This window comes from Dama dama, chromosome 1 (genome assembly GCF_033118175.1).
Source record: "Dama dama isolate Ldn47 chromosome 1, ASM3311817v1, whole genome shotgun sequence".
Classification (NCBI taxonomy): domain Eukaryota; kingdom Metazoa; phylum Chordata; class Mammalia; order Artiodactyla; family Cervidae; genus Dama; species Dama dama.
Genome location: NC_083681.1, coordinates 57,099,674 through 57,123,278, shown reverse-complemented (window position 1 = coordinate 57,123,278; position 23,605 = coordinate 57,099,674). Strand labels below are relative to the sequence as shown.

The following is a 23,605-nucleotide window of genomic DNA, read 5'->3' as shown; positions in this document are numbered from 1 at the left end:
CCAACCACCTCATCCTCTCTAATCCCCTTCTCCTCCCGCCTTCATTCTTTCCCAGCATCAGGGTCTTTTGTAGTGAGTCAGTTCTTTGCATCAGATAGCCAAAGTATTGGAGTTTCACCTTCAACATCAGCCCTTCCAATGAATCTTCAGGATTGATTTCCTTTAGGATGGACTGGTTTGATCTCCTTGCAGTCCAAGGGACTCTCAAGAGTCTTCTGCAATACCACAGTTCAGAAGCATCAATTCTTCAGCACTCAGCTTTCTTTATAGTCCAACTCTCACATCCATACATGACTACTGGAAAAACCATAGCTTTGACTAGACGGAACTTTGTTGGCAAAGTGATGTCTCTGCTTTCAATATGCTGTCTAGGTCGGTCATAGCTTTTCTTCCAAGGAGCAAGCATCTTTTAATTTCATGGCTGCAGTCATCTTCAGTGATTTTGGAGCCCAGGAAAATGAAATCTATCACTGTTTCCATTGCTTCCCCATCTCTTTGCCATTGAAGTGATGGGACCAGATGCCTTGATCTTAGTTTTCTGAATGTTGAGCTTTAAGCCAAATTTTTCACTTTCCTCTTTCACTTTCTCAAGAGGCTCTTTAATTCTTCACTTTCTGCCATAAGGATGGTGTCATCTGCATATCTGAGGTTATTGATATTTCTCCCGGCAATCTTGATTCCAGCTTGTGCTTCATCTAGCCCAGTGTTTCTCAAGATGTACTCTGCATATAAGTTAAATAAGCAGGGTGACAATATACAGCCTTGATGTACTCCTTTCCCGTTTTGGAACCAGTCTGTTGTTCCATGTTCTACCTGTTGCTTTTTGACCTGCGTACATATTTCTCAGGAGACAGATCAGGTGGTCTGGTATTCCCATCTCTTTAAGAATTTCCCACAGTTTGTTGTATTCCACACAGTCAAAAACTTTGGTGTAGTCAGTAAAGCAGAAATAGATGTTTTTCTGGAACTGTCTTGCTTTTTCGATGATCCAACGGATGTTGGCAATTTGATCTCTGGTTCCTCTGCCTTTTCTAAATCCAGCTTGAACATCTGGAAGTTTATAGTTCACAAACTGTTGAAGGCTGTCTTGGAGAATTTTGAGCATTACTTTACTAGCGTGTGAGATGAGTGCAATTGTGCAGTAGTTTGAACATTCTTTGACACTGCCTTTCTTTGGGATCGGAATAGAAACTGACCTTTTCCAGTCTTGTGGCCACTGCTGAGTTTTCCAAATTTGCTGGCATATGGAATGCAGCACTTTCACAGCATCATCTGTTAGGATTTGAAATAGCTCAAATGGAATTCCATCACCTCCACTAGCTTTGTTCATAGTGATGCTTTCCTAAGGCCCCCTTGACTTTGCATTCCAGGATGTCTGGCTCTAGGTGAGTGATACCATTGTGGTTATCTGGGTCATGAAGATCTTTTATGTATAGTTCTTCTGTGTATTCTTGCCACCTCTTCTTAATATCTTCTGCTTCTGTTAGGTCCATACCATTTCTGTCCTTTATTGTGCCCATCTTTGCATGAAATGTTCCCTTGGTGTCTCTAATTTTCTTGAAGAGATCTCCCGTCTTTCCCATTCTGTTGTTTTCCTTTATTTCTTTGCACTGATCACTGAGGAAGACTTTATTATTTATCTCTGCTGGCTATTCTTTGGAATGCTGCATTCAAATGCTTGTATCTTTCCCTTTCTCCTTTGCCTTTAGCTTCTCTTCTTTTCTCAGCTATTCGTAAGGCTTCCTCAGACAAGCATTTTGCTTTTAGGTTATTATAAGATACTGGTTATAACTGCCTCTGTTATGTAGTAAATCCTTGCTGTTAATGTGTTTTGTATATAGTAGTGTGTATATTAAAATTAAACTTCACATCTTTCCCTCCCCCTGCCTTCCCTTTGGTAACTATGGATTTGTTTTCTGTGTATTTCTGTTTTGTAAATATTGTTCTGGCCAAAAAATTTCATTTGGATTTTTCCATAACATTTTATGGAAAACCTGAATAAACCTTTTAACCAGACTGATACATTCATTTGTATCATTTTTCAAGATTCTGCATATAAGTGGTATCATATGATATTTGTCTTTCCGAGTCTGTCTGTCTTCACTTAGTGAATCTCTAGGTCCATCCATGTTGCTACAGATGGCATTTCATTTATTTTTATTGCTGAGTAATACCCCCTTGGTGTGTGTATACACACACCCCCCACATCTTCTTTTTCCACACATCTGTTGATGAACAATTTAGATTGCTTCCATGTCTTGGCTATTGTAAATAGTGCTGCTGTGAACATTGGGATGTGTTATCTTTTCAGATTTGAGTTTTCATCTTTTCTGGATATATACCCAGGAGCGGAATTGCGGGCAACTCAATTTTTACTTAAGGAACCTCCATACTGTTCTCCATAGTGGGGACGCCAATTCTATTCTCCCCAACAATTCTATTCTCCTCTCTATTCTCTCTCTCTCTATTCTATTCTCTCCTTTTCCTCCACATCTTCTCTAGCATCTATTATTTGTAGTCTTTTTGATGATGGCCATTCTGATCAGTGTGAGGTTATATGTTATTGTCGTTTTGATTTTTATTTTTCTATAATTAATGATTTTGAGCATCTTTTCATGTATCTGCTGGCCATCTTTATATCTTTGGAGAAGGTCTGTTTAGATTTTCTGTCCATATTTTGATTTGGTTGTTTCTTTTTGTTTTATTTTAAGCTATATGAGCTTTGTATATATTTTCGAAATGAATCCCTTATTGGTTGTATCAGGTGCAAATATTTTCTCTCATTCTGTGAGTTGTCTTTTCATTTTGTGTATGATTTCCTTTGATGTACAGAAGGTTTTAAGTTTAAACAATTGCTTTTGCTTATTACTACATTTTGCTTAGTATTTCCATTACTGTAAAAGATGGATCTAAAAAAATATTGCTGCAATTTATATCAAAGAGTGTTCTACCTACATTTTCCTCTAAGAGTTTTTATAGTATCTGGCTTTACATTTAGGTCTTTAATCCATTTTGAGTTAATTTTTGTATATCGTATCAGAGAATGGTCTAATTTTATTTATCTACAGATAGCTATCCAGTTTTCCCAGCAGCACTTACTGAAGGAATGTCTTCATTGTGTATTCTTGCCTCTTGTGTCATACATTAATTGACCCTAGGTATTTTGGTTTATTCCTCAGCCTCTTCTCTTCTGTGGCTCTGAGTCTGTTTCTGCCGCAGTGCAGTACTGTTTTGATTGCTGTGGCTTTGTAGTATAGTCAGAAATCAGGGAGCATAGTCCTCGAGCTCTGTTCTGTTTTCTCAAGATCGTTTTGGCTATTCAGGGCCTTTTGTATTTTCATATAAATTTAATTTTGTTGTTGTTGTTCTTTGAAAAATGCCATTTGTAATTTGATAGGGATTGCATTGAATCTTTAGATTCCCTAAGGTAATATGGCGATTTTAACAATATTGATTCTTGCAATCAGAGAACACAGTGTATCTTTCAATATGTTTGTGTCATTTTTGTATCTTTCATCAATGTCTTATACTTTTCAGAATACAGGTCTTTTGCCTCCTTGGGTAGGCTTATTCCTAGGTATTTTTTTCTTCCTGATGTGATGGAAAGTGAGATTGTTTCCTTAATTCCACTTTCTGATAATTCCTTGTTTGTATATAGACATGCAACTGATTTTTGTATAATAATTTTGTGTCCACAACTTTACTGAATTCATTGAGCTCTAGTAGTTTTCTGGTATAATAGCATCTTTAGGGTTTTCTATGTATAATATCTTGTCATTAGCAGTGACAGTTTATGTCTTCCTTTCCAATTCAAATCCCCCTCCCCTTTTTTCTCTTTCATTTTCTTATCTGATTACTATGTCAAGGACTTCCAAACTGTGTTGAATAAAAGTGGCAAGAATGGACATCCTTGTTTTCTTCCTGATCTTCACCATTTTGTATGATGTTAACTGTGGGTTTGTCATTCAGTTCAGTTCCATCGCTCAGTCGTGTCCAACGCTGTGTGACCCCATGTACTGCAGCACACCAGGCTTCCCTGTCCATCACCAACTCCCAGAGCTTGCTCAAACTCATGTCCATTGAGTCAATGATGCCGTTTAACCATCTCATCCTCTGTTGTCCCCTTCTTCTCCCACCTTCAGTTTTTCCCAGCATCAGGGTCTTTTCCAGTGAGTCAATTCTTCCAATCAGGTGGCCAAAGTATTGGAGTTTCAGCTTCAGCATCAGTCCTTCCAATTAATATTCAGGACTGATTTCCTTTAGGATGGACTGGTTGAGTCTCCTTGCGGGGAGTCCAGGGGACTCTTGAGAGTCTTCGCCAACTCGAAGCATCAATTCTTTGGCATTCAGCTTTCTTTATAATCCAACTCTCACATCCATACATGACTACTGGAAAAACCATAGCTTTGACTCGATGGACCTTTGTTGGCAAAGTAATGTCTCTGCTTTTTAATATGCTGTCTAGGTTGGTCATAGCTTTTCTTCCAGGGAGCAAGCATCTTTTAATTTCATAGGTGCAGTCACCATCTGCAGTGATTTTGAAGCCCCCAGAAATAAAGTCTGTCACTGTTTCCATTGTTTTCCCATCTATTTGCCATGAAGTGATGGGCCTGGATGCTGCCATCTTCGTTTTTTGAATGTTGAGTTTTAAGCCAACTTTTTCACTCTCCCCTTTCACTTTCATCAAGAGGCTCTTGATGAAAGGGTTTGTCACACATGGCCTTTATTATGTTGAAGGTATGTTCCCTCCATGCCCAGTTTCTAGAGAGTTTTTTTTTTTTTTTAAAGGATGTTTTATTTAATCGGAAGATTTTTCTTCATCTACTGAGATGATCATAAAGCTTTTATCATTTAATTTGTTAGTGGGGTGTATCAAATTGATTTGTGGATATTCGAAAGTCCTTGGATAGCTGGGAAAAGTATTCCTTGATTATGGTGTCTGATCCTTAATTTTTATTCTTTGTTTTTTATGGGGTATAGTTGATTCACAACGTTGTGTTAGTTTCAAGTGTACAGCAAAGTGGTTTAGTTATACTTTATATTCATTCTCTTTCTGATTCTTTCCCCTATAAATTATTACACAGTTTTGGGTAAATTTCCCTGTGCTATACAGTAGATGCTTGTTGATCGCTATTTTGAATATTCTAGCGTGTATATAAATTAGGAGACTGTTAACCCCAGTCTCCTAATTTATCCCTTCCCCTATTCTTTCCCCTTTGGTAACCATAAGTTTGTTTTCAAAAGACTGTGACTCTGTTTCTGTTTTGTAAATAAGTCCATTTGTATCATCTTTTTTATTAGATTCCACATATAAGTGATATCATATATTTGTCTTTCTCAGTCTAACTTGCTTCACTTGAAATGATAATCTCTAGGTTCATCCATGTTGCTTCAAATGGCATTATTTCACTCTTTTATGTAGCTGAGTAATATCCCATCGTGTATATGTACTACCTCTTTTTTTATCCATTCATTTGTCATTGGTGGAGAAAGCAATGGCACTCCACTCCAGTACTCTTGCATGGAAAATCCCATGGGCAGAGGAGCCTGGTGGGCTGCAGTCCATGGGGTCGCTAAGAGTTGGACACGAATGAGTGACTTCACTTTCACTTTTCACTTTCATGCATTGGAGAAGGAAATGGCAACCCACTCCAGTGTTCTTGCCTGGAGAATCCCAGGGATGGGGGAGCCTGGTAAGCTGCCGTCTATGGGGCCGCACAGAGTCGGACATGACTGAAGTGACTTAGCAGCAGCAGCAGCACCATTTGTCAATGGACATTTAGGTTGCCTCCGTGTCTTGGCTATTGTAAATAGTGCTGCAGTGAACATTGGGTGCAAGTATCTTTGTAAAGTATGGTTTTCTCTGATTATATGCCTAACAATCGGATTGGTAGGTCACATGATTATATTTTTAGTTTTTTAAGATACCTCCATACTGTTTGTGATAGTAGTTGTATCAATTTACATTTCCACCAACGGAGTAGGAGGGTTTCCTTTTCTCCACACCCTCTCCAGCGTTTATTGATGATGCTTCAGCCTGTTGATCATGGCCATTCCAACTGGTATTAGGTATACCTCATTGTAGCTTTGATTTTGCATTTCTGTAATAATTAGTGATGTTGAATATCTTTTCATGTGCTTTTTTGGCTTTCTGTATGTCTTTTTTGGAGAAATGTCTATTGAGATCTTCCATTCATTTTTTGATTGGTTTATATATTTAGTTTTTGTTATTGAGCTACATGAGCTGTTTATATATTTTGGCAATTAATCCCTTGTTGGTCAATTTGCTTACAAATATTTTCTCTCATTCTGTGTGGTTTTTTGTTGTTCATGATTTCCTTTGCTGTGCAAAAGCTTTTAAGTTTAATTAGGTGCTTTTTGTTTCTTTTTGTTTTTATTTTCATTATTCTAGGAGGTGGATTGAAAAAAAGCTTGCTGCAGTTTATGTCAGTGAGTGTTCTGCCTTTCTTTTCCTCTAAGAGTTTTATAGTATCCAGTCTTATATTTAGGTCTTTAATCCATTTTGAGTTTATTTTTGTATATGATGTTAGAGATTGTTGTAATTTCATTCTTTTACATGTAGCTGTCAAGTTTTCCCACCACCACTTACTGAATAGACTTTTTCTCCATTATATATTAAAGACTTTCTTTGTCATAGATTAATTGACCATAGGTGTGTGGGTTTATTTCTTGGATTTCTGTCCTGTTCCGTTGATCTGTAGTTCTGGTTTTGTTCAGGTATTATACTGTTTTTATTACTGTGACTTTGTAGTACAGTCTAAAGTCATGGAGCCTGATTCTTCTAGCCACATTTTTCTTTATCAAGATTTTGTTGACTCTTTGGGGTCTTTTGTATTTCCATACAAATTTTAAAACTGTTTGATGTGATTCTGTGAACAGTGTCATTGATAATTTGATAGGGATTGAATTGAATCTGTGGATTGCTTTGGATAGTATAATCAATTGGTCAATACTGATTCTTCCAATCCAACAACATACTTTTGGTATATCTTTCCCTCTTTGTGTCATCTTCAATTTCTTTCATCAGGTTCTTACAGTTTTCAGAGCAAAGGTCTTTTGCCCCCTTAGGAAAATTTACTCCAAGGTATTTTATTTCTTTTTGATGGGATGGTAAATGGGACTGCTTCCTGAATTTTTCTTTCTGATAGTTCATTGTTAGTGTATAGAAATTCAAGTGATTTCTGTGTATTAATTTTGTATTCTGCAACTTTGCTGAATTCCTTGCTGAGCTCTAGTAGTTTTCTGGTAGCATCTTTAGAGTTTTCTAGGTGTAGTCTTGTGTCATCTGCAGTGACAGCTTTACTGCTACTTTTCCAGTTTGGATTAATTTTTTTTTCTTCTCTGATTACTATGGCTAGGACTTCCAAAACTCTGTTGAATAAGTGACAAGAGTGGTCATTCTTATCTTGTTCCTAATCTTAGAGGAAATGCTTTCAGCTTTTCACTGTTGAGTATGATGTTAGTTGTGGGTTTATCATATATGACCTTTAATATGTTGAGGTAGGTTCCTTCTAAGCACATTTTCTAGAGAGTTTTTTTTTATCATAAATGAATGTTGAATTTTATCAAATGATTTTTCTGCATCTGTTAAGATGATAATATGGTTGTTAGTTTTCAATTTGTTAATGTTAACACTATTTGCAGTTATTGAAAAATTCTTGCATCTCTGGGGTAATCTCACTTGATCTTGATGCATGATCCTTTCAATGTGTTGCTGGATTTGGTTTGCTTATATTTTGATGAGGATTTTGCATCTATGTTCATCAGTGATATTGGCCTGTAAGTTTTTTTTGGTGGTATCATTGTCTAGTTTTGGTATTTGGTGGCCTCATAGAATGAGTTTGGGAGTGTTCCCTCCTCTTCAGTTTTTTTCGAATAGTTTGAGAAAGATTAGTTTAACTCTTTACTCTCTTTTTACATGTTTACTCAGTGGTAAAGAATCTGCCTGCCAATGCAGGAGACTTGGATTTGACCCTGTGTTGAGAAGATCCTCTGGAGAAGGAAATGGCAACCCGCTCCAGTATTCTTGCCTGAGAAATCCCATGGATAGAGGAGCCTGGTGGACTACAGTCCATGGGGGTCACAAAAGAGGAGGACATGACTTAGTGACTAAACAGCCACAAATGTTTAATACTAAAGAATTCACCTGTGAATTCATCTTGTCCCGACTTTTGTTTGTTGGGAGTTTTTAAATCATGGTTTTGAATTTCAGTACTTGTGATTGATCTGTTCATGTTTTTTATTTCTTCCGGTTCAGTCTTGCAAGATTGTACCTAAGAATTTGCTCATTTCTTCTAGGTTGTCCATTTTATTGACATATAGTTGCTTATTGTAGTCTCTTGTGATCCTTTGTACTTCTGTATTTGTCAGTTGTGATTTCTTTTTCTTTTCTAATTTTATTGAATTCAGCCCTCTATCTTTTTATTCTTTCTTTCTTCTTAAAAAATATTTATTTCAGCATGCCAGGTCTTTATTTCAGCATACAGGATCTTTAGTTGTGGTATGCAAACCCTTTACTTGTGGCATGTAAACTCGGCGTGTGGGATCTAGTTCCCGCAGCAAGTCTGCCTGTTTTGGGAGTGTGGAGTCTTTGCTGCTGGACCACCAGGGAAATCCCTCTCATTTTTCTTGATGAGTCTGGCTAAATCAATTTTGTTATCTTTTCAAAGAACCAACTTTTAGTTTCATTGATCTTTTTTTTAATTGATTTCTTCATGTTTATTTCATTTATTTCTATTCTGATCTATTTAATTTCTTTCCTTTGTGTTTTGTTTGTTGTTCTTTCTCCAGTTGCTTTAGGTGTAAGATTAGGTTGTTTGAGATATTTCTTGTTTCCTAAGGTACAGTTGTGTCACTATGAACTTTCCTCTTATGACTGCTTTTGTTTCAGCAGAAAGCTTCAGAGCTTTTGGATCATCATGTTTTTGTTTTTGTTTGTCTCTAGGTTTTTTTCCCCTAATTTTCTCTTTTATTTATTCAGTGTTATTAGTTGTTTAGTAACATGTTGTTAGGCTTCACGTATTTGTGTTTTTTTGTTTTCTTTCTTATAGTTGATTTCTAATCTCTTAGTGTTGTGACTAGAAAAAATGCTTGATATGATTTCAGTTTTCTTAAATTTACTGAGGTTTGCTTTTTGGACTAGCATGTGATCTACCCTGGAGAATATTCCATGTGCCCTTGAGAAGAATGTGTAGTCTGATGCTCTCAATGGAATGTTTTATAAATATCAATTAAGGCTGTCTGGTCTAATATATCTTTAATGGTCTGTGTGGATTTTCTGTATGGATGATCTGTCCAGTGATATAGGTGGAGTTTCAAAGTCCCCACTATTATTGTGTTACTGTTGATTTCTCCTTTTATAGCTATTAACAGTTGCCTTATATGTTAAGGTGCACCTATTTTGGGTGCATATGTATTTTCCATTGTTATATCTTACTTCTGAGATTGACCCCTTGATTATAATGTAGTATCCTTCTTTGTCTCTTTACTTTTAAAGCCTGTTTTGTCTGATATGAGTATGGCTACTCTGGCTCTCTTTTGATTTCCATCTGCAGGGAATATGTTTTTCCATTCCCTTACCTTCAGTCTGCGTGCATCTCTGATTCTGAAATGAGCCTTTTGTAGACATCATATGTATGCTTCTTGTTTTTGTATCCATTCAGCCACTGTGTGTCTTTTGGTTGAAGCATATTATCCATTTACATTTAAGGTAGCTATTGATATATATGTTCTTATTGCCATTTTGTTAATTGTTTTTGTTTTTGTAGGTCTTTTTTCCCCTTTTCTTTTGATTTGATGACTGTTTTTAGTGTTTTGTCTGAATTCCATCTTATTTCTTGCATATATATCTATTATGCGTTTTTGGTTTGCAGTTACCATGAAGTTTTTGTGTAGCAGTCTTTTTTAAGTTACAGATTTTTAAATTTCAAATGCATTTAAAAAACCCTGCATTTGTATTCTTCCCTCATGATTACTGCTTTTGATGTAATATTTTACATCTAATTGGTTTTTGTATCCCTTAACTGCTCATTGTGGATACAGATAACTTTATTACTCCTGTCTTGTAACCTCACTACTGACTTTGTGAATGGATTCTTATCTTTACTGTATGTTTGTCTTTACCAATGAGCCTTTTCATTTTGTAATTTTCTTGATTCTAGTAGTGGCCTTTTCTTTTTTGCCTAGAGAAGTTTCTTTAACATTTGTTGTAATGCTGGCTTGGTAGTGCTGAATCCTCTTAACTTTTGTTTGTCTGAAAAGCTTTTGATTTTGCCATCTAATCTGAATGAGAGGTTTGCTGGGTATAGCATTCTTGGTTGTAGGTTTTCCCCTTTCATTACTTTAAATATATCATGACACTCCCTTCTGGCCTGCAGAATTTCTGCCAAAAACTCAGCTGATAACCTTATGGGAGTTCCTTTGTATGTTATTTGCCACTTTTAATATTCTGTGTTTAATATTTGTCATTTTGGTTACAATGTGTTTTAGTGTGTTCCTCTAGGTTTATCCTGTATGAGACAACTCTGCACTTTTTGGGCTTGTGTGACATTTTTCTTTCTGAGGTTAGGGAAGTTTTCAGCTATTACATCTTCAAATATTTCCTCTGGCCCTTTCTATCTTATCCTCCAGTGACCCCTATAGTATGAGGATTTGTATGCTTGATGTTGTCCCAGATGTCTGTTTAATGGCAGTGATTTTCACTACTCAGTCATCCAGCTCACCAGTTCATTTTTCCATGTCATTTAGTGTACTGTTGTTTCCTTCTAGTGTATTTTTTATTTCAATTATTGTATTCTTCACCTCTGTTCAGCTGTTCTTTATGTTTTCTCTTTGTTAAAAAAAATTCTGACTTCTCTCTCTCTGTGCATCCATTTTCTTCCCAATTCTTTCCCTCATCTTTACGATCCTACTGTGAACTTTTTCTCAGGTAGATTGCCTGTCTCCTCTTCACTTAGTTCTGCTTTTGGGGTTTTATCTTTTTCCTTCATCTGGAACATATTTCTGTGGTGTCTCATTTTGTCTATGTTGGTATTTGTATTTTTGTGTATGTGGCAGCTCCGTTACCTTTCTGGACTTTGGAGTAGTGGCCTTCTGTAGGAGATGTCTTTCTTGTTCCAGCAGTGCCTTCTCCTCCTGTTAGCTAAGCCGTATACCTGCACAGGCCCTTCTGCTGTGGCAGGCTGACTGTGAGTGGTCTGGTAGGCTTGGTTGGCTGCTAGTCTGGTTGGGTGCCAGGCACTGCCTTGTGTGAATGCTGCTGGCTACTCTTTAGTGTCAGCTGGCCATGAGGCAGCTGTTGCAGAACCCTGGGGAGTGCTGGCTCACTGGTGGCTAGAGTTAGGATCCTGAAGACTCTGGGGCTGTTGCCCACCTATTGGCAGGTGAAGCCAGATCCTGGGGTTAGTGCAGGACCACTGGCCGGCAGAACTGCATCCTCGAGCCTGGCTTTAGGGCCTAGGGATCCCAGAGCTCATTTTAGATGATTGGTGTTGGAGGCTGGTTCCTGACACAGTTGGATATGGGGCCTGGGTGTCCCAAAGGTTGTTGGCCTGCTCGTGGGCAGGGCCAGTGCCCAGCTGGTCCCAGGGTAGGGTCTGACCTGCTGTTGCTGGACTCAGTGTGCAAGCTGTGGTATAGTTTTTTGCTTCTGGTGTCTGCCCTGCTGGTGTGTAGGGTGGTCGAGAGGCTCGTGTGAGCTTCCCAGTGCAAAGGGCCCAGACTGAGTTCTTGGCCCCCTGGTGAGGAAATCTATGTTTAGGGCCTTGTCTGGTGGTGACTGTGAGCTCAGGAAGTCTTTAAGCAGCCTGTTGGTGGGTGAGGCTGTGTCTCTGTTCAGTTAGTTGTTTGGCCTAAGGCATCCTACAGACCGTTGGGTGGGTCCAGGTCTTGGCGATAGTGAGCCAAGATGGCAGCCGCCATCAGCTCATGCAGCTGAATGCCCCAACTATGCCTGTCACCAGTGTCCATGTCCCTGGGTTAGTCACAGCCACCTCATGCCTGCCTAGAGGACTCTCCAAGACCAGTAGGTAGGTCTGGCCCAAGCTAATTTCAGATTACTGCTTTTGCCCTTGGTCCCATTGTACATGATATTTTGTATGTGCCCTTTAAGAATGAAATCTCTTTTCCCCTAGTTCTGTGGGGCTCATGCAAGTAAGTCCACTGACCTTGAAAGCCAAATGTTCTCAGGACTTGTCTTCCTAGTGCTGGACTGCAAGGCTTGGAGCCTTACATGGGGCTCAGAACTCTCATTCCTGTGAAAGAGCCTCTGCAGTATACTTATTCTCTACTTTGTGGGTTGCCCATCCTCGGGGGTAATATGAGTCTGTCCCTCCTACCGGTCTCGTTATGGTTCCTTCTTTGTGTCTTTAGGTTCCAGTCTTTTTCATCTACAGTTTTTTTGTAGACAGTTGTGGTTTTTGCTGTACTCATGAGAAAAGGTGAGCCCAGGGCTTTTCTACTCCACCATCTTGGCCTCTCTCTTTAGTCATAGCCTTCTTAATGCTTTTTCATTTATTTTCAGAATTCATTTGTTATTAAGGCCCCAGACTTAATTTTCTTACTTCAATCTTAAGTTTTAACATTACTAATTCCATTGTTTAGTTTGTTGTTGTTGTTCAGTTGCTAAGTCCTGCTCTTTGTGACCCCATGAACTGCAGCACGCCAGGCTTCTTCTGTCCTTCACTGTCCCTGAGTTTGCTCAAACTCATGTCCATTGAGTCAGTGATGCCATCCAACCATCTCATCCTCTATTGCTCCCTTCTCTCTTGCCCTCAGTTTTTCCCAGCATCAGAGTCTCTTCCAATGAATTGGCTCTTCGCATCACGTGGCCAAACTATTGGAGTTTCAGCCTCAGCATCAATCTTTCCAGTGAATATTTAGGACTTGATTTCCTTTGGAATTGACTAGTTTGATCTCCTTGCTGTCCGAGGGATTCTCAAGAGTCTTCTCCAGCACCACAATTCAAAAGCATCAGTTCTTTGGCTCTCAGCCTTTTTTATGGTCCAACTCTCACATCCATACATGACTATTGGAATTATTTAATTTAGTAGCTTTCAAAATATTTGTTCACACTGAGAAATCTACTTTTCTTCATGTCACACAAATGCATACATATATACACTTATGTACATATCTGAAATATCTTAATTTTGTGGAGAACTTGGAAATATGCTAATTTTTTTTAAAGCTAATCATAACCTATGCATTGATTGTAGACTCACAGTTTTGCAAAACACTGATCTAGTGAATCAGTGGTATTGTGGAGCTCAGTTTATGTTATTTAGCTTTATCTCCAGCCTCACTAGAAGTCACTTGTTATCCTAAGAAACGGAGGGTCACTTCAAGCCATTTTTAGAGTCAGCATACCATGAATGAATGTAATTAAATTACAGAAATTATAAGAAACTCTGAACTTTGAAATAACATGGAACTAGGCTGAAATTCTAGTCTTGCTTCTCTGAGCCTCAGTATCTTCATCTATAAGCCAGATGTTAGACAATATTAAGAGTGGTTAAAAGCATGAATTCTTAAGTCGTACATCCTGGATTCAAAACTAAGATCTTGGATCTTTAACCTCTCTCTGCCGAATTATCAGTGAAAGGGGAGAGTGACATTCACCTCATAGTGTTTTGGGAACTAAGTGAACAGCAGGATGTGGCCTAATATATAGGAATCACTTAGTAAAAGTCAGTTGTTGTTATGTGTTAAAGGAGATGATAATAACTGCTGAAGACTTGAGAACAGTTTAGAATAATGAATAAGAAAAGTTCCTACCTCAGTGATTAAGCATGTAGCAGAGTATAATTGGTTGAAAGATTAAAACCTTTTCATATATTTAGTAGCTGGACATTTCGTATGGCTACATCATTACTTAATTCTGAAGCAGTTAAAGTATGTTAGCATGAGTCTTAACTATCAGTCATTCCAAAGATATTATAACATACAGATAAATTACTCACTTTGGTATAAACTTATTTTGAGCTATTGTGGTATTCACATTTTTTTTTTTCATGCCTTTCCTTTTAATTTTCTAAGTCATGCTTTCCTTACTTTTCTGTTCTTATTTACTGTATTCTCTGGTTTATTTATAAGTCATATCATTAAAGTCTCAGATTTTTAACCACAAGGAACAATTCATCTCAGAACCCTATTAAAAGATGAAGGCCAGAGAGTAGCTTTGCCAGTGTTTCAGTTAGTGACAAAACTGGGACTGGATCCTGGTTCTTTTGACTTCCAACTTAATAAGTGTTCTTTCCACAATACCAAGGCACATTTTAGAAATAAATGGGTCAGACCCAGTGTTTAATTTTAAGTGTACACTGGTTTTCATATATTCTTCCTTGAAATCTTAAAGGAAAATTTAAAGGTAGTTAAATCATTAAAAAGTTCATCGCCTTTCATAAATTTGATTTCAGCAATGTTTTGATTTGTTTCACATGTCCCTGTAAGATTGAGTTAACGCATCAAAATTATGTTTATGGGTTTTTTTTTAATATTTGTAACTGTTGAAGTGATAAAAATAGTAAATATCTAACATTAGTATTGTGAAAAGCTAGTATATTGTTTTTTGTAGGGCATATAAATTTTACTTAAATTTTATTATTTAAAAAAAATTCTTTAGCAGACTGACCTAAATTCTCTATGGCCTCTGGATAATTTTTGTTTTTAACATTTGCTTTAACATTTTAGTACAGTCTGTTCTAAACTATAAAAGTTATCTAATTTGTGAATAATCCAGGTTTTTTTTTTTCCCCACCATCTTGCTTTTGCCCTTTTCATTCATCAGTGCTTAAGGAATAGAGCAGGATATAGAGTTGGTGAGACTTAGAAACTCAGTTTTTCTGATTATTACCTTAGTTGGCAAAAGTTATTGAAATAACAAATCCATGTATAGGATCCTCTTTGGATTTTGGTTTCCTGTAATCAAGTGTTGACTCTGTGGGAAGATGCATAATTCTGTTGAAATTCAGTGGTGTACCAGAAGACGACATAGGGCCTTATGAGAAAAGGCTCCAGCAGTGTCTGGTAGAGACTTGCTTTGGTGGCAAACAGATGGAGGCATTCAGGGTGGGAAATTCTAAGAGGGGCCAGCCTTGGAAGAAGGGTTGTTTCTCAGAATGTGATGTGTATTCTGAGGTGGCAAATTACTTGAACAGACACCCTGAGATTAGAGCACTGTTTGGGTCAATGGCAGCATTTTCTAGATACTTCTGACCCTTCCTTCATCTTTAGCTCTTATAGCAACTTTAAAATTTGTGAACCATAAATTCAGAATACAAAGTCTGATTTTTTTCCTTACTTCTGAGCTTAATTATATGAAGAATCTGAAAGGGTTCATAAAAGTAATCAATCCTAGTTTTAGTTGTATATTTAAATCATTACTTTTCTTTATGATAAAATTTTAAGACTTTTTTTGGAAAATGTGGTTGTCAAATCTATATCTGGCCTCTCATACACATAGAAGTATATCCTCTCCTTGTTTTCTGACCCAAGTCCAGACTCATATATATCTCCTTCTGACTCATATACTGTGGCAACCTCCTAGTCTGTCTCCCTCAGAATAGTTCTGATCCCTTCAAATGCAGTTTTCATCCTTTCTCATTAAGAGTTCTGAATCATTCCCTTTGCCAAATATTCCTGCTCCACAGTGTTTAATTTACTCTTCCTGTCTCAAAAGACCTTTTCCTGTCTAGTTAGTATTAATACCACACTCTGAGTTTCTAGTCATCTCTCCTCCCCCTTGTAGTCAAGCTATTTCCTCATTGTTCCTCTCATGGTGCTTTTTTTTTTTTCTTTTACTACTTCGGTAAAAGTACTCTCATACTCTCTCCTCTCATCTTCCTTTTCCTTTTCTGACCTCTTATTCTACACAGTACCTCACAACATAGCACTTAATTCTTTTGTGTATACAGAATCAGATTAGGTCAGAGACTTCTGGAATTTCATCCCTGCACCTCAGTTCTTGCTATCATTATAGTAGGTGCTCCATTAAAAAAAAAAAAAAAAATTAAGTGGATAATCAAGGGATAGCAGCCACAGAGGTAATGAAGAATCCTTTAAAAACCAAGATGGATATTTAACTTGGTGGGTAGGGGAGTACAGTGTTGAAAAGTTGGAAGACTGAATGAGTGAGGACAGCTGTTACCTATGCTGAAGGATTTGGGGATGAGAGATCATGGAAGACAGGTATCCTGAGACCAGTTGTTCTAAAATGCATAAGAAATGTTCTTGATGTCAAGTTTTATCTTCGTTTCATTTAACACACTGGAATTGTCTGAGAGTTGAAAAAATGTCCTTCCCACTGCCACCCATTGCTGAGGTAAGTAGGTCGTTGGGAAAGGGAGGCATGAGGATGGGGAGCAAGGTCCAGTGGAAGACATGTAAAAGTATCCGATTGCTGGTATCTAAGGAGAGAGAAGGAAAATAACTGGTAATTATGGTAGTAGAGTCCTAGGAGTCTAGTTTGAACAGCATTCTCAGCTAATGCAGTAATTTAACTGATGAGTGACAGAGTGGTGGCATTCAGCTTGTAGTTTTATTTGGCCATACTTCCCACATTCTTTCTCCTGAGGAAATGCCCAAACGTGTCGATTCGAGTGACAGCAAGGCAGTTAAACCATCTAGGATATGAATGTGGTTTTGTTTTACACTCCAACAGCTATAAAATCAGTGAACGAAAATCTGGATCCTTTTTTTTTTAACTCCCTTTAAAAAATTGAATGGCTTCTTTACATTTCTTCTTTGGTATAACTCTGAATTAAAAGTTTAATTTAGGGATTATTTAATTCCTATCCTTTATCTTCATCAAGAATCTAGAAGCTTTTTATAACTGTAAAAAAGTTGTAACTCTCTTGAGCTTCTGCCAGTAGCATACGGTGATGCCAAAATTTATGTGTGGGAAAGTTGATTTCAATGAGGGTAATTTAGCTGAAGTTTAGTCTAAGAAACTAGTGTTTTGCTGCCAAGCAATTATTTGCATTTCTAAAAAATGACTTATACTTTTTACCAGTGCTTTCCTTTCATCATAAACTAGTTACTTAAGTAAGTTATTGTCACTAATGGTGTATTTCTATAAAGGATACTATATTCTTGTTTAATTCAGTTAACCTCAGACGTTTATTTTTAATATGCAAGGTTGAATACTTCTATTAAATGTTGCCTTTTGTTTGAATAAAATCTATAGGAATTAAATCAACAGCTAGAAAAAAAGAAAGAAGTGGAAGATCGTGAAAAGAGAAAGATAATTGCTGAAGAAAAGCACAAGGAATGGGTTCAGAAAAAGAATGAACAGGTAAGGAGAAAAAAGGGCACACACATACTGCATCTCATTTATAGTCTTCATCCTGTTACTGCTAGTCATTACCCACGTATTTCTCATTTTCTCTTAGATTCTTTCTTTTCTGACCTAGTTTCTGCCCCCTCCCCACCCCACCCCAGCCCTCTCCCCACCAGGGACATCTGTCAGATCTTTTGTCCTTTGCTTTCTGCTCTCTCCCTTTTCCATCATGTGGCTTCCATTTGGATGTGGTTGCAGGTAGTCATGAAGTCTGTTATCTCCAGAACTGACCTCTCAGAGCCTTGGATTTTCACCTCTTCAGTATGTAGGCACCTCTGGGCCTGCAAATCTAAAATAACCCATTTTTACCCATTCTTCTCTGACAGAACCATCATCCTGACTCCTTGATTTCTGACCTTAGTGTAGCTTCTCAGGCACCAAGACGTAATTGGAATTCTCTTGTTTCTAATTGCCGATGGCTTTCCTTTATGATCACCTCTCTCCTGTTTGTGCTTTCTTCTTGCCTGGACTCATTACATTTTTCAGTTTATTTTTTGTTTATTAGCTTGCTTGGTGGCTCAGATGGTAAAGAATCTACCTGTAATGCAAGAGACCTGGGTTGGATCCCTGGGTCAGGAAGATCTCCTGGAGAAGGGAATGGCTACCCACTCCAGTATTCTTGCCTGAAGATTCCATGGACAGAGGAGCCTGTGGGCTACAGTCCATGGTGTCTCAGATTCGGATATGACTGAGAGACTTTCACTTCACTTCATTGTTTATTTCCCATACTGGAATGTAAGCCCCATGAGGGCAGGGATTTGTGCCTCTTTGTTCAGTTATCCAGCAGATAAATCAGTATCTTGATGCTTAAAAGCCACCCAAGATTTGACTTCATCCTCTGTATCCTTGCCAGAGAAATCTTGCCAAAAAGCCAAATGTCATTCCTCAGTTCAAAAATACATCTTTTGTCATTCCCTACTCTCCTCTGAATAACATTTGAACTGTTCTGGCCTGGCTGGTTAAATACCTGGCTGGTTAAATTCTGCTCTCTGAACCATGTCTCCTTCACCCGTGCTATTCTTCATTCCACACTAGCAGCCTCTGACTGGCATCTATGGGGAACACGTTCAGGATAAGCATGGCCCATCTTCTTGGCGTATTAGTTTTGCTAGAAAATATTGAGAAGAAGAATGTTATTTTTATGTTAAAGCAAGCACAGATATTTAATAGTATAGAACATAAATTTTATAGTATTTTTAAAATACACAATAGAATTCAAAGAAATATTGGGCTTTGGATTGTGCTCCCCAGCCCCTAGGGATACGTTCACAAGAACTTTTGAGAACATTTCTGTTCTATTTCTTACCTTTTTAAATAATTATCTCCTCGATGTGGGATCTTATCACATTTTCCCCCCTACCTTTGGTGGCTCAGACGGTAAAGAATCTGCCTGCAGTGCAGGAGACCCAGGTTCAGCCCCTGGGTTGGGAAGTTCCCCTGTAGAAGGAAGTGGCTACCCACTCCGGTATTCTTGCTGGAGAATTCCGTGGACAGAGGAGCCTGGTCCATGAGGTCACAAACAGTTGGAAACGACTGAGCCGATTTTCACTCACCTCTTTTTGTTATCCAACTCAGAGTATTTCCTACATGAAGTATTCTCTGATCACATGCTGGAAATTCTTTTCTTCTCTGAATCCTTGTTTAATTGACATCACTTTATCATATACTGCCATGTATTGTGTATATATTTTGTGGCTGCTTTGTATTATGCATATGTCTTCAGTTCTCATGTAATTTTAAGACTCTTCAGGATAGGAGTTATTTTTTAGGTGGTTCCCCCCTCTTTTTAACTTTCTATTTTGTATTGGGGTATAGCTGATTAACAATGTTGTGGTAGTTTCTGGTGAACAGCAAAGAGACTCAACCATACATATTTAGGTAACCATTCTCCCCCAAACTCCCCTCACGTCCAGTCTGCCACATAACATTGAGCAGAGTTCCTTGTTCCCTATACAGTAGGTCCTTGTTGGCTATCCACTTAAAATACAGCAGTGTGTGCATGTCCATCCCAAACTGGCTAACATCCCTTCCCCCCATTCATCCCCTCCGGAGGCCATAAGTTTGTTCTCTGTGAGTCTCTGTTTTGCAACTAAGGAGTTATTTTTGTATTACTTTTTATCTAGTGTAAGATCTGACATAATGCTTTTTCTGCCATACATCAACATGAATCGGCCACAGGTATACATATGTCATCTCCCTTGTGAACTTCCCTCCCGTTTCCTACCCCATCCCAGCCCTCTAGGTTGTCACAGAGCTCTGGGTTGAGCCCCCCGTGTCACACAGGAAATTCCCACCGGCTGTCTGACGTACAGAGAACAGACCTGTGCACACAGTGGGGAAGGGCAGGGTGGGTCGAATTGGGAGAGTACTGTGCAAACATATACAGAGCATTTTGGAGGTGATAAATTATTGAATGAATGAATGTATCATCTTCCTTTGAATTTTAATACATTCTTGTATTGGATCACAGGTTAGAAATTTAAAACATATTTATCTTATCACTTTGTTTCCTGTTGTGAGTTTTTGCATATTTGGAATGGTACTGCTTTTATTATTGATGTCCAGCTTCATGAATGCAGTTAGATGTTGAAATTGTAAACCAAAAGTTTTAACTTATTTCTAATTTTTGGTTCCTAGCTATTGTTGAATGTAATGCCTAGTGTTATTAATAAGAGTACCTAGTAAATACTTCCCCAGTAAATTGAAGATTGCATAGCATTCTTCATCCAAGTATTGTAAGAAGGAATTGACTAGACGTGTGTGTTATAACCATAAATATATTTGTTCTTAAGTAAATTATTTTTTAAAGTTTGCTATATCCCGTAATACAATAAGAGAGTTCTTTGTGAATAAATGCCAAAATCAAAATAAGCCTGTGTGACCACTACTAAGCCTTGAGTGATACTTTTTTGAAGTGTATAATTATAAAACAGTTTTGTGTGTATTGTATAAGTATATTCTCTCCTCTAAAAGCTTCTCTTATCTTCTGACTCCATTAAGCTCATTTTACCATGCCAATCAAACATAGTTGTTGTTTGTCTAAGAATGCAGAGATGATACATTCCCTGTTTTAATTAGTGGTGGTAGATCTAATCCAATTATTTGAGAAAAAAATTTCTTTTCTTTTGGAGGGAAATGGCTTGTCCTGACATAAATCACTAATTAGCAAACGTAAGATTCCATAAGGTTGAGAAGAGTTTAAAAATGAACCTTGAGAAATTAAAATTAAATTATTCTGCAGAATTCTTATGCATGCTAAGGAATAATTAGGATACTCTTTTTTTTTTTTTTCTTTAAGAACTCTCAGATTTCTTATTTCAGGCTTGGTTACATTTACCTCTATTTGTAAAGACTGCTCTCTGGTTCTTCTCTTCCTGTCTGGCATCTAGCTTTTTTCTCCTCTGTTTACATTTCATGGTGTGTGGTCCTCTGCTGCCTCCAGCCTCATTCACGTTTTAGCTATATCTGTGGCATTATTTTCTCTAAGTCATTTTCACTGTGTTCTATCAAAAAATCAGACAAAAAGAATTTATGTATCCATTAACAAAGCTGGTTTCTTTTATTGTGACTGGTTTCTTTTATTGTAAATCTTTTTTCAAATAAAGGGCTTGTCTCATCTGGAACTCTGATATTTGTGTTGTCATACTAATTTATTTTTTAGATTGTTTTTTACTGTGTGTTACCACATATTTTGTAAAAGGGTATTTGCCTTCATTGAGAATTAAAAGTAAATTTATTTTTAAAGTTTTTTTTTTTAAACCAAGGAACTGCTTTTTAATGTAAAAAATTAATTCAAGCCAACAAGCATATGATTGATAACTGTCATCAGTTCTCATTCATGCCTTCAACACTTTTATTATGTGCCAGGTACTATTGAAGGAATCAAAATAGAAATTCAGGTTTGTTAGTTTCCTTTAGTTGGAAGAAACAAAGGTTCTCTCAAGGCACCATCTTTAAAAAAAAAAAAAAAAAAAGGAAGATTGATTGTTGTGCTCTGTGTGGTATAGAAATGGAGTGCCAGAAAATCTGAAGCCACTTAGTGGCTGGCTGTTGCCTCTCGGTACTTCTCTCTGAGTGCCTGTTCTGGTATCCTTTTGCTAACTAAAGACATTCCATTCCCTCTTCTGCAGTTTAAATGCTGCAGAGAGCCTGATGATGTTTTAAAATCAACTTCATTGAGCTATAATTTACATACAATAAAATACACCTATTTTAAGTTTGATGAGGTGTGACAAGATATGTACCTGTAAAACTAGCACCACAGTCAAAAGAGAGAACTCTTTCTTCACTCCAAAAAGCTCCGTTGTGCTCCTTTGCATTTAACCCCTGCTTCCTAACCCCCAACTAACCCCAGCTCCAAGGAAGCCATCGATCTGCTTTCTGTTCCTATAGATAAGACCTGCCTTTTCTAGAATTTCAGATAGAGTCACTAAATGTATATTCCTTAGCATCAGGCTACTTTTTAAAAAAAATATTTTTATTTTTGGTTGTGTTCTGTCTTCATTGCTGTGCATGAGCTTTCTCTAGTTGTGGCAAGCAGGGGCTACTGTCTGTTGCAGTGTATGGGCTTCTCATTGCAGTGGCTTCTCTTATTGCAGAGTGCGGGCTTTCGGGCCAGCAGGCTCAGTAGTTGTGGCTCATGGGCTTAGTTACTCCTCTGCAAGTGGAATCCTCCCGGACCAGGGGTCAAACCTGTGTCCCCTGCAGGCAGATTCTTATCCACTGTACCACCAGGGTAGTCCCAGGCTACTTTTGTTTTTAAAAAATTACTAATATTTCTTGTATTAAGATTGTTCCTTTTTATTGCTCAGTGTCACAAATTATGTATCCATTCACTAGCTGATGGATAATTAGGTTGTTTTCAGTTTGGAGATATGAGTAAAATTCTGTGACCACTTATGTACAAGTCTTTTTGTTGATACTTGCTTTCATTTCTCTTGGGTAGATGCCTAGGAACTGAATTGCTGGGTTGTATGGTAGGTTTTTAAGTTAAAAAAAAAATTGGCAATTTCTTATAAAGTGCTTCTGCCATTTTATATTCCTGCCACTAATATCTGACAGTTCCAAGTGTACCATATCCTTGCCAGATTCTCAGTCTTTCTCATTTTAAATCATTCTGTTACATGTAGTATGTCATTGGGCTTCCCAGGAGGCACTAGTGGTAAAGAATCTGTCTGCAAGTGCAGGAAATGCAGGTTCAATCCCTGGATCGGGAAGATCCCCTAGAGTAAGAAATGGCACTCCATTCCAGTGTTCTTACCTGGAAAATTCCATGGGCAGAGGAGCCTGGCAGGCTACAGTCCATAAGATCACAGACAGTCAGACATGACTGGCTAAGTAGCAGCAGTATGTCATTGTTTTCATTTCCATTTTCCTGAAATCTAATGATATTTAACATCTTTTCATACGTTTATTCTATTAGTCTACTGGGGCTGTCATAAAAAAATACCACAGATTGAGTGACTTAAAAGTCCTATCTCAAAATACAACATCAGGCCAGGGGATCACGATTGTGGAGGAGGAGTAGGGGAGCTCACTACTCTCACAAAAGTATTAACACCTCAGTAAGTGGAGTGACTTACTCAGAACATCTAGTGAATGCCAGCAGAAGACCTCAGGCATCCAAAGGACAAGAAAGCCTCCACGTGACCAGGTAGGACAAAGGAAAAAGGGAAGGAAAGGAATCGGGACAGGCTTGCGCCCCCAGGAGGGAGCTATGAATGAGGAAAGATTCCCATACCCTGGGGAGAGCCTTCACCAGGGGATCAGCCTGGGTGCAGAGGGACACTCAAGCCTAGGAGGAGAGCGCAGCAGCTGGTTTGCAGAAGGCAAAATGGAGAGTAACCTGCACAGAAGGTCAGCATCACTGCCCTGTGTCCTGCAGCCTAATATGCTCCTCTGTTGATACAGGAGAGGGCTGGGGGCTGAAGCCCAGGCTTCAGAGATCAGATCCAGGGAAAAGATCAGGGTAGGCTGTGTGGAGACAGCCTGAAGAGGGTGGACTGTGGTACCTGAGGGTGTGCTCAGTAGCAGCCAGCACCTGCCTGAGAGACAAGGTGCCATTTCTAGCAGCACACAAAGGTGGGGGGACAGTTACCATGAGAGCTTTTCCCCCTATAAGTGCTCCCAGGCAACAGGACACCACCTCACAGAAGCTCTGGGAGTGGGCGCGATTATCACGGCCATGGTAGGCTCCAGAGGCAGGCTTGGGCAACCACTATGAGATCTGCAGGCTGATGCCAGGCACTG

General features: G+C 38.2%; 1 protein-coding gene across 1 annotated transcript in view; it reads left to right on the top strand.

The window, feature by feature from the left end:
- Window positions 1-23,605, top strand: part of CCDC34 (coiled-coil domain containing 34) — a 43,065-nt gene that overhangs the window by 7,354 nt on the left and 12,106 nt on the right. Inside the window, exon 3 of the mRNA XM_061151025.1 lies at window positions 17,204-17,311. Coding sequence (XP_061007008.1) covers window positions 17,204-17,311 — 108 coding nt within the window. The remainder of the gene's footprint in view (window positions 1-17,203; window positions 17,312-23,605) is intronic.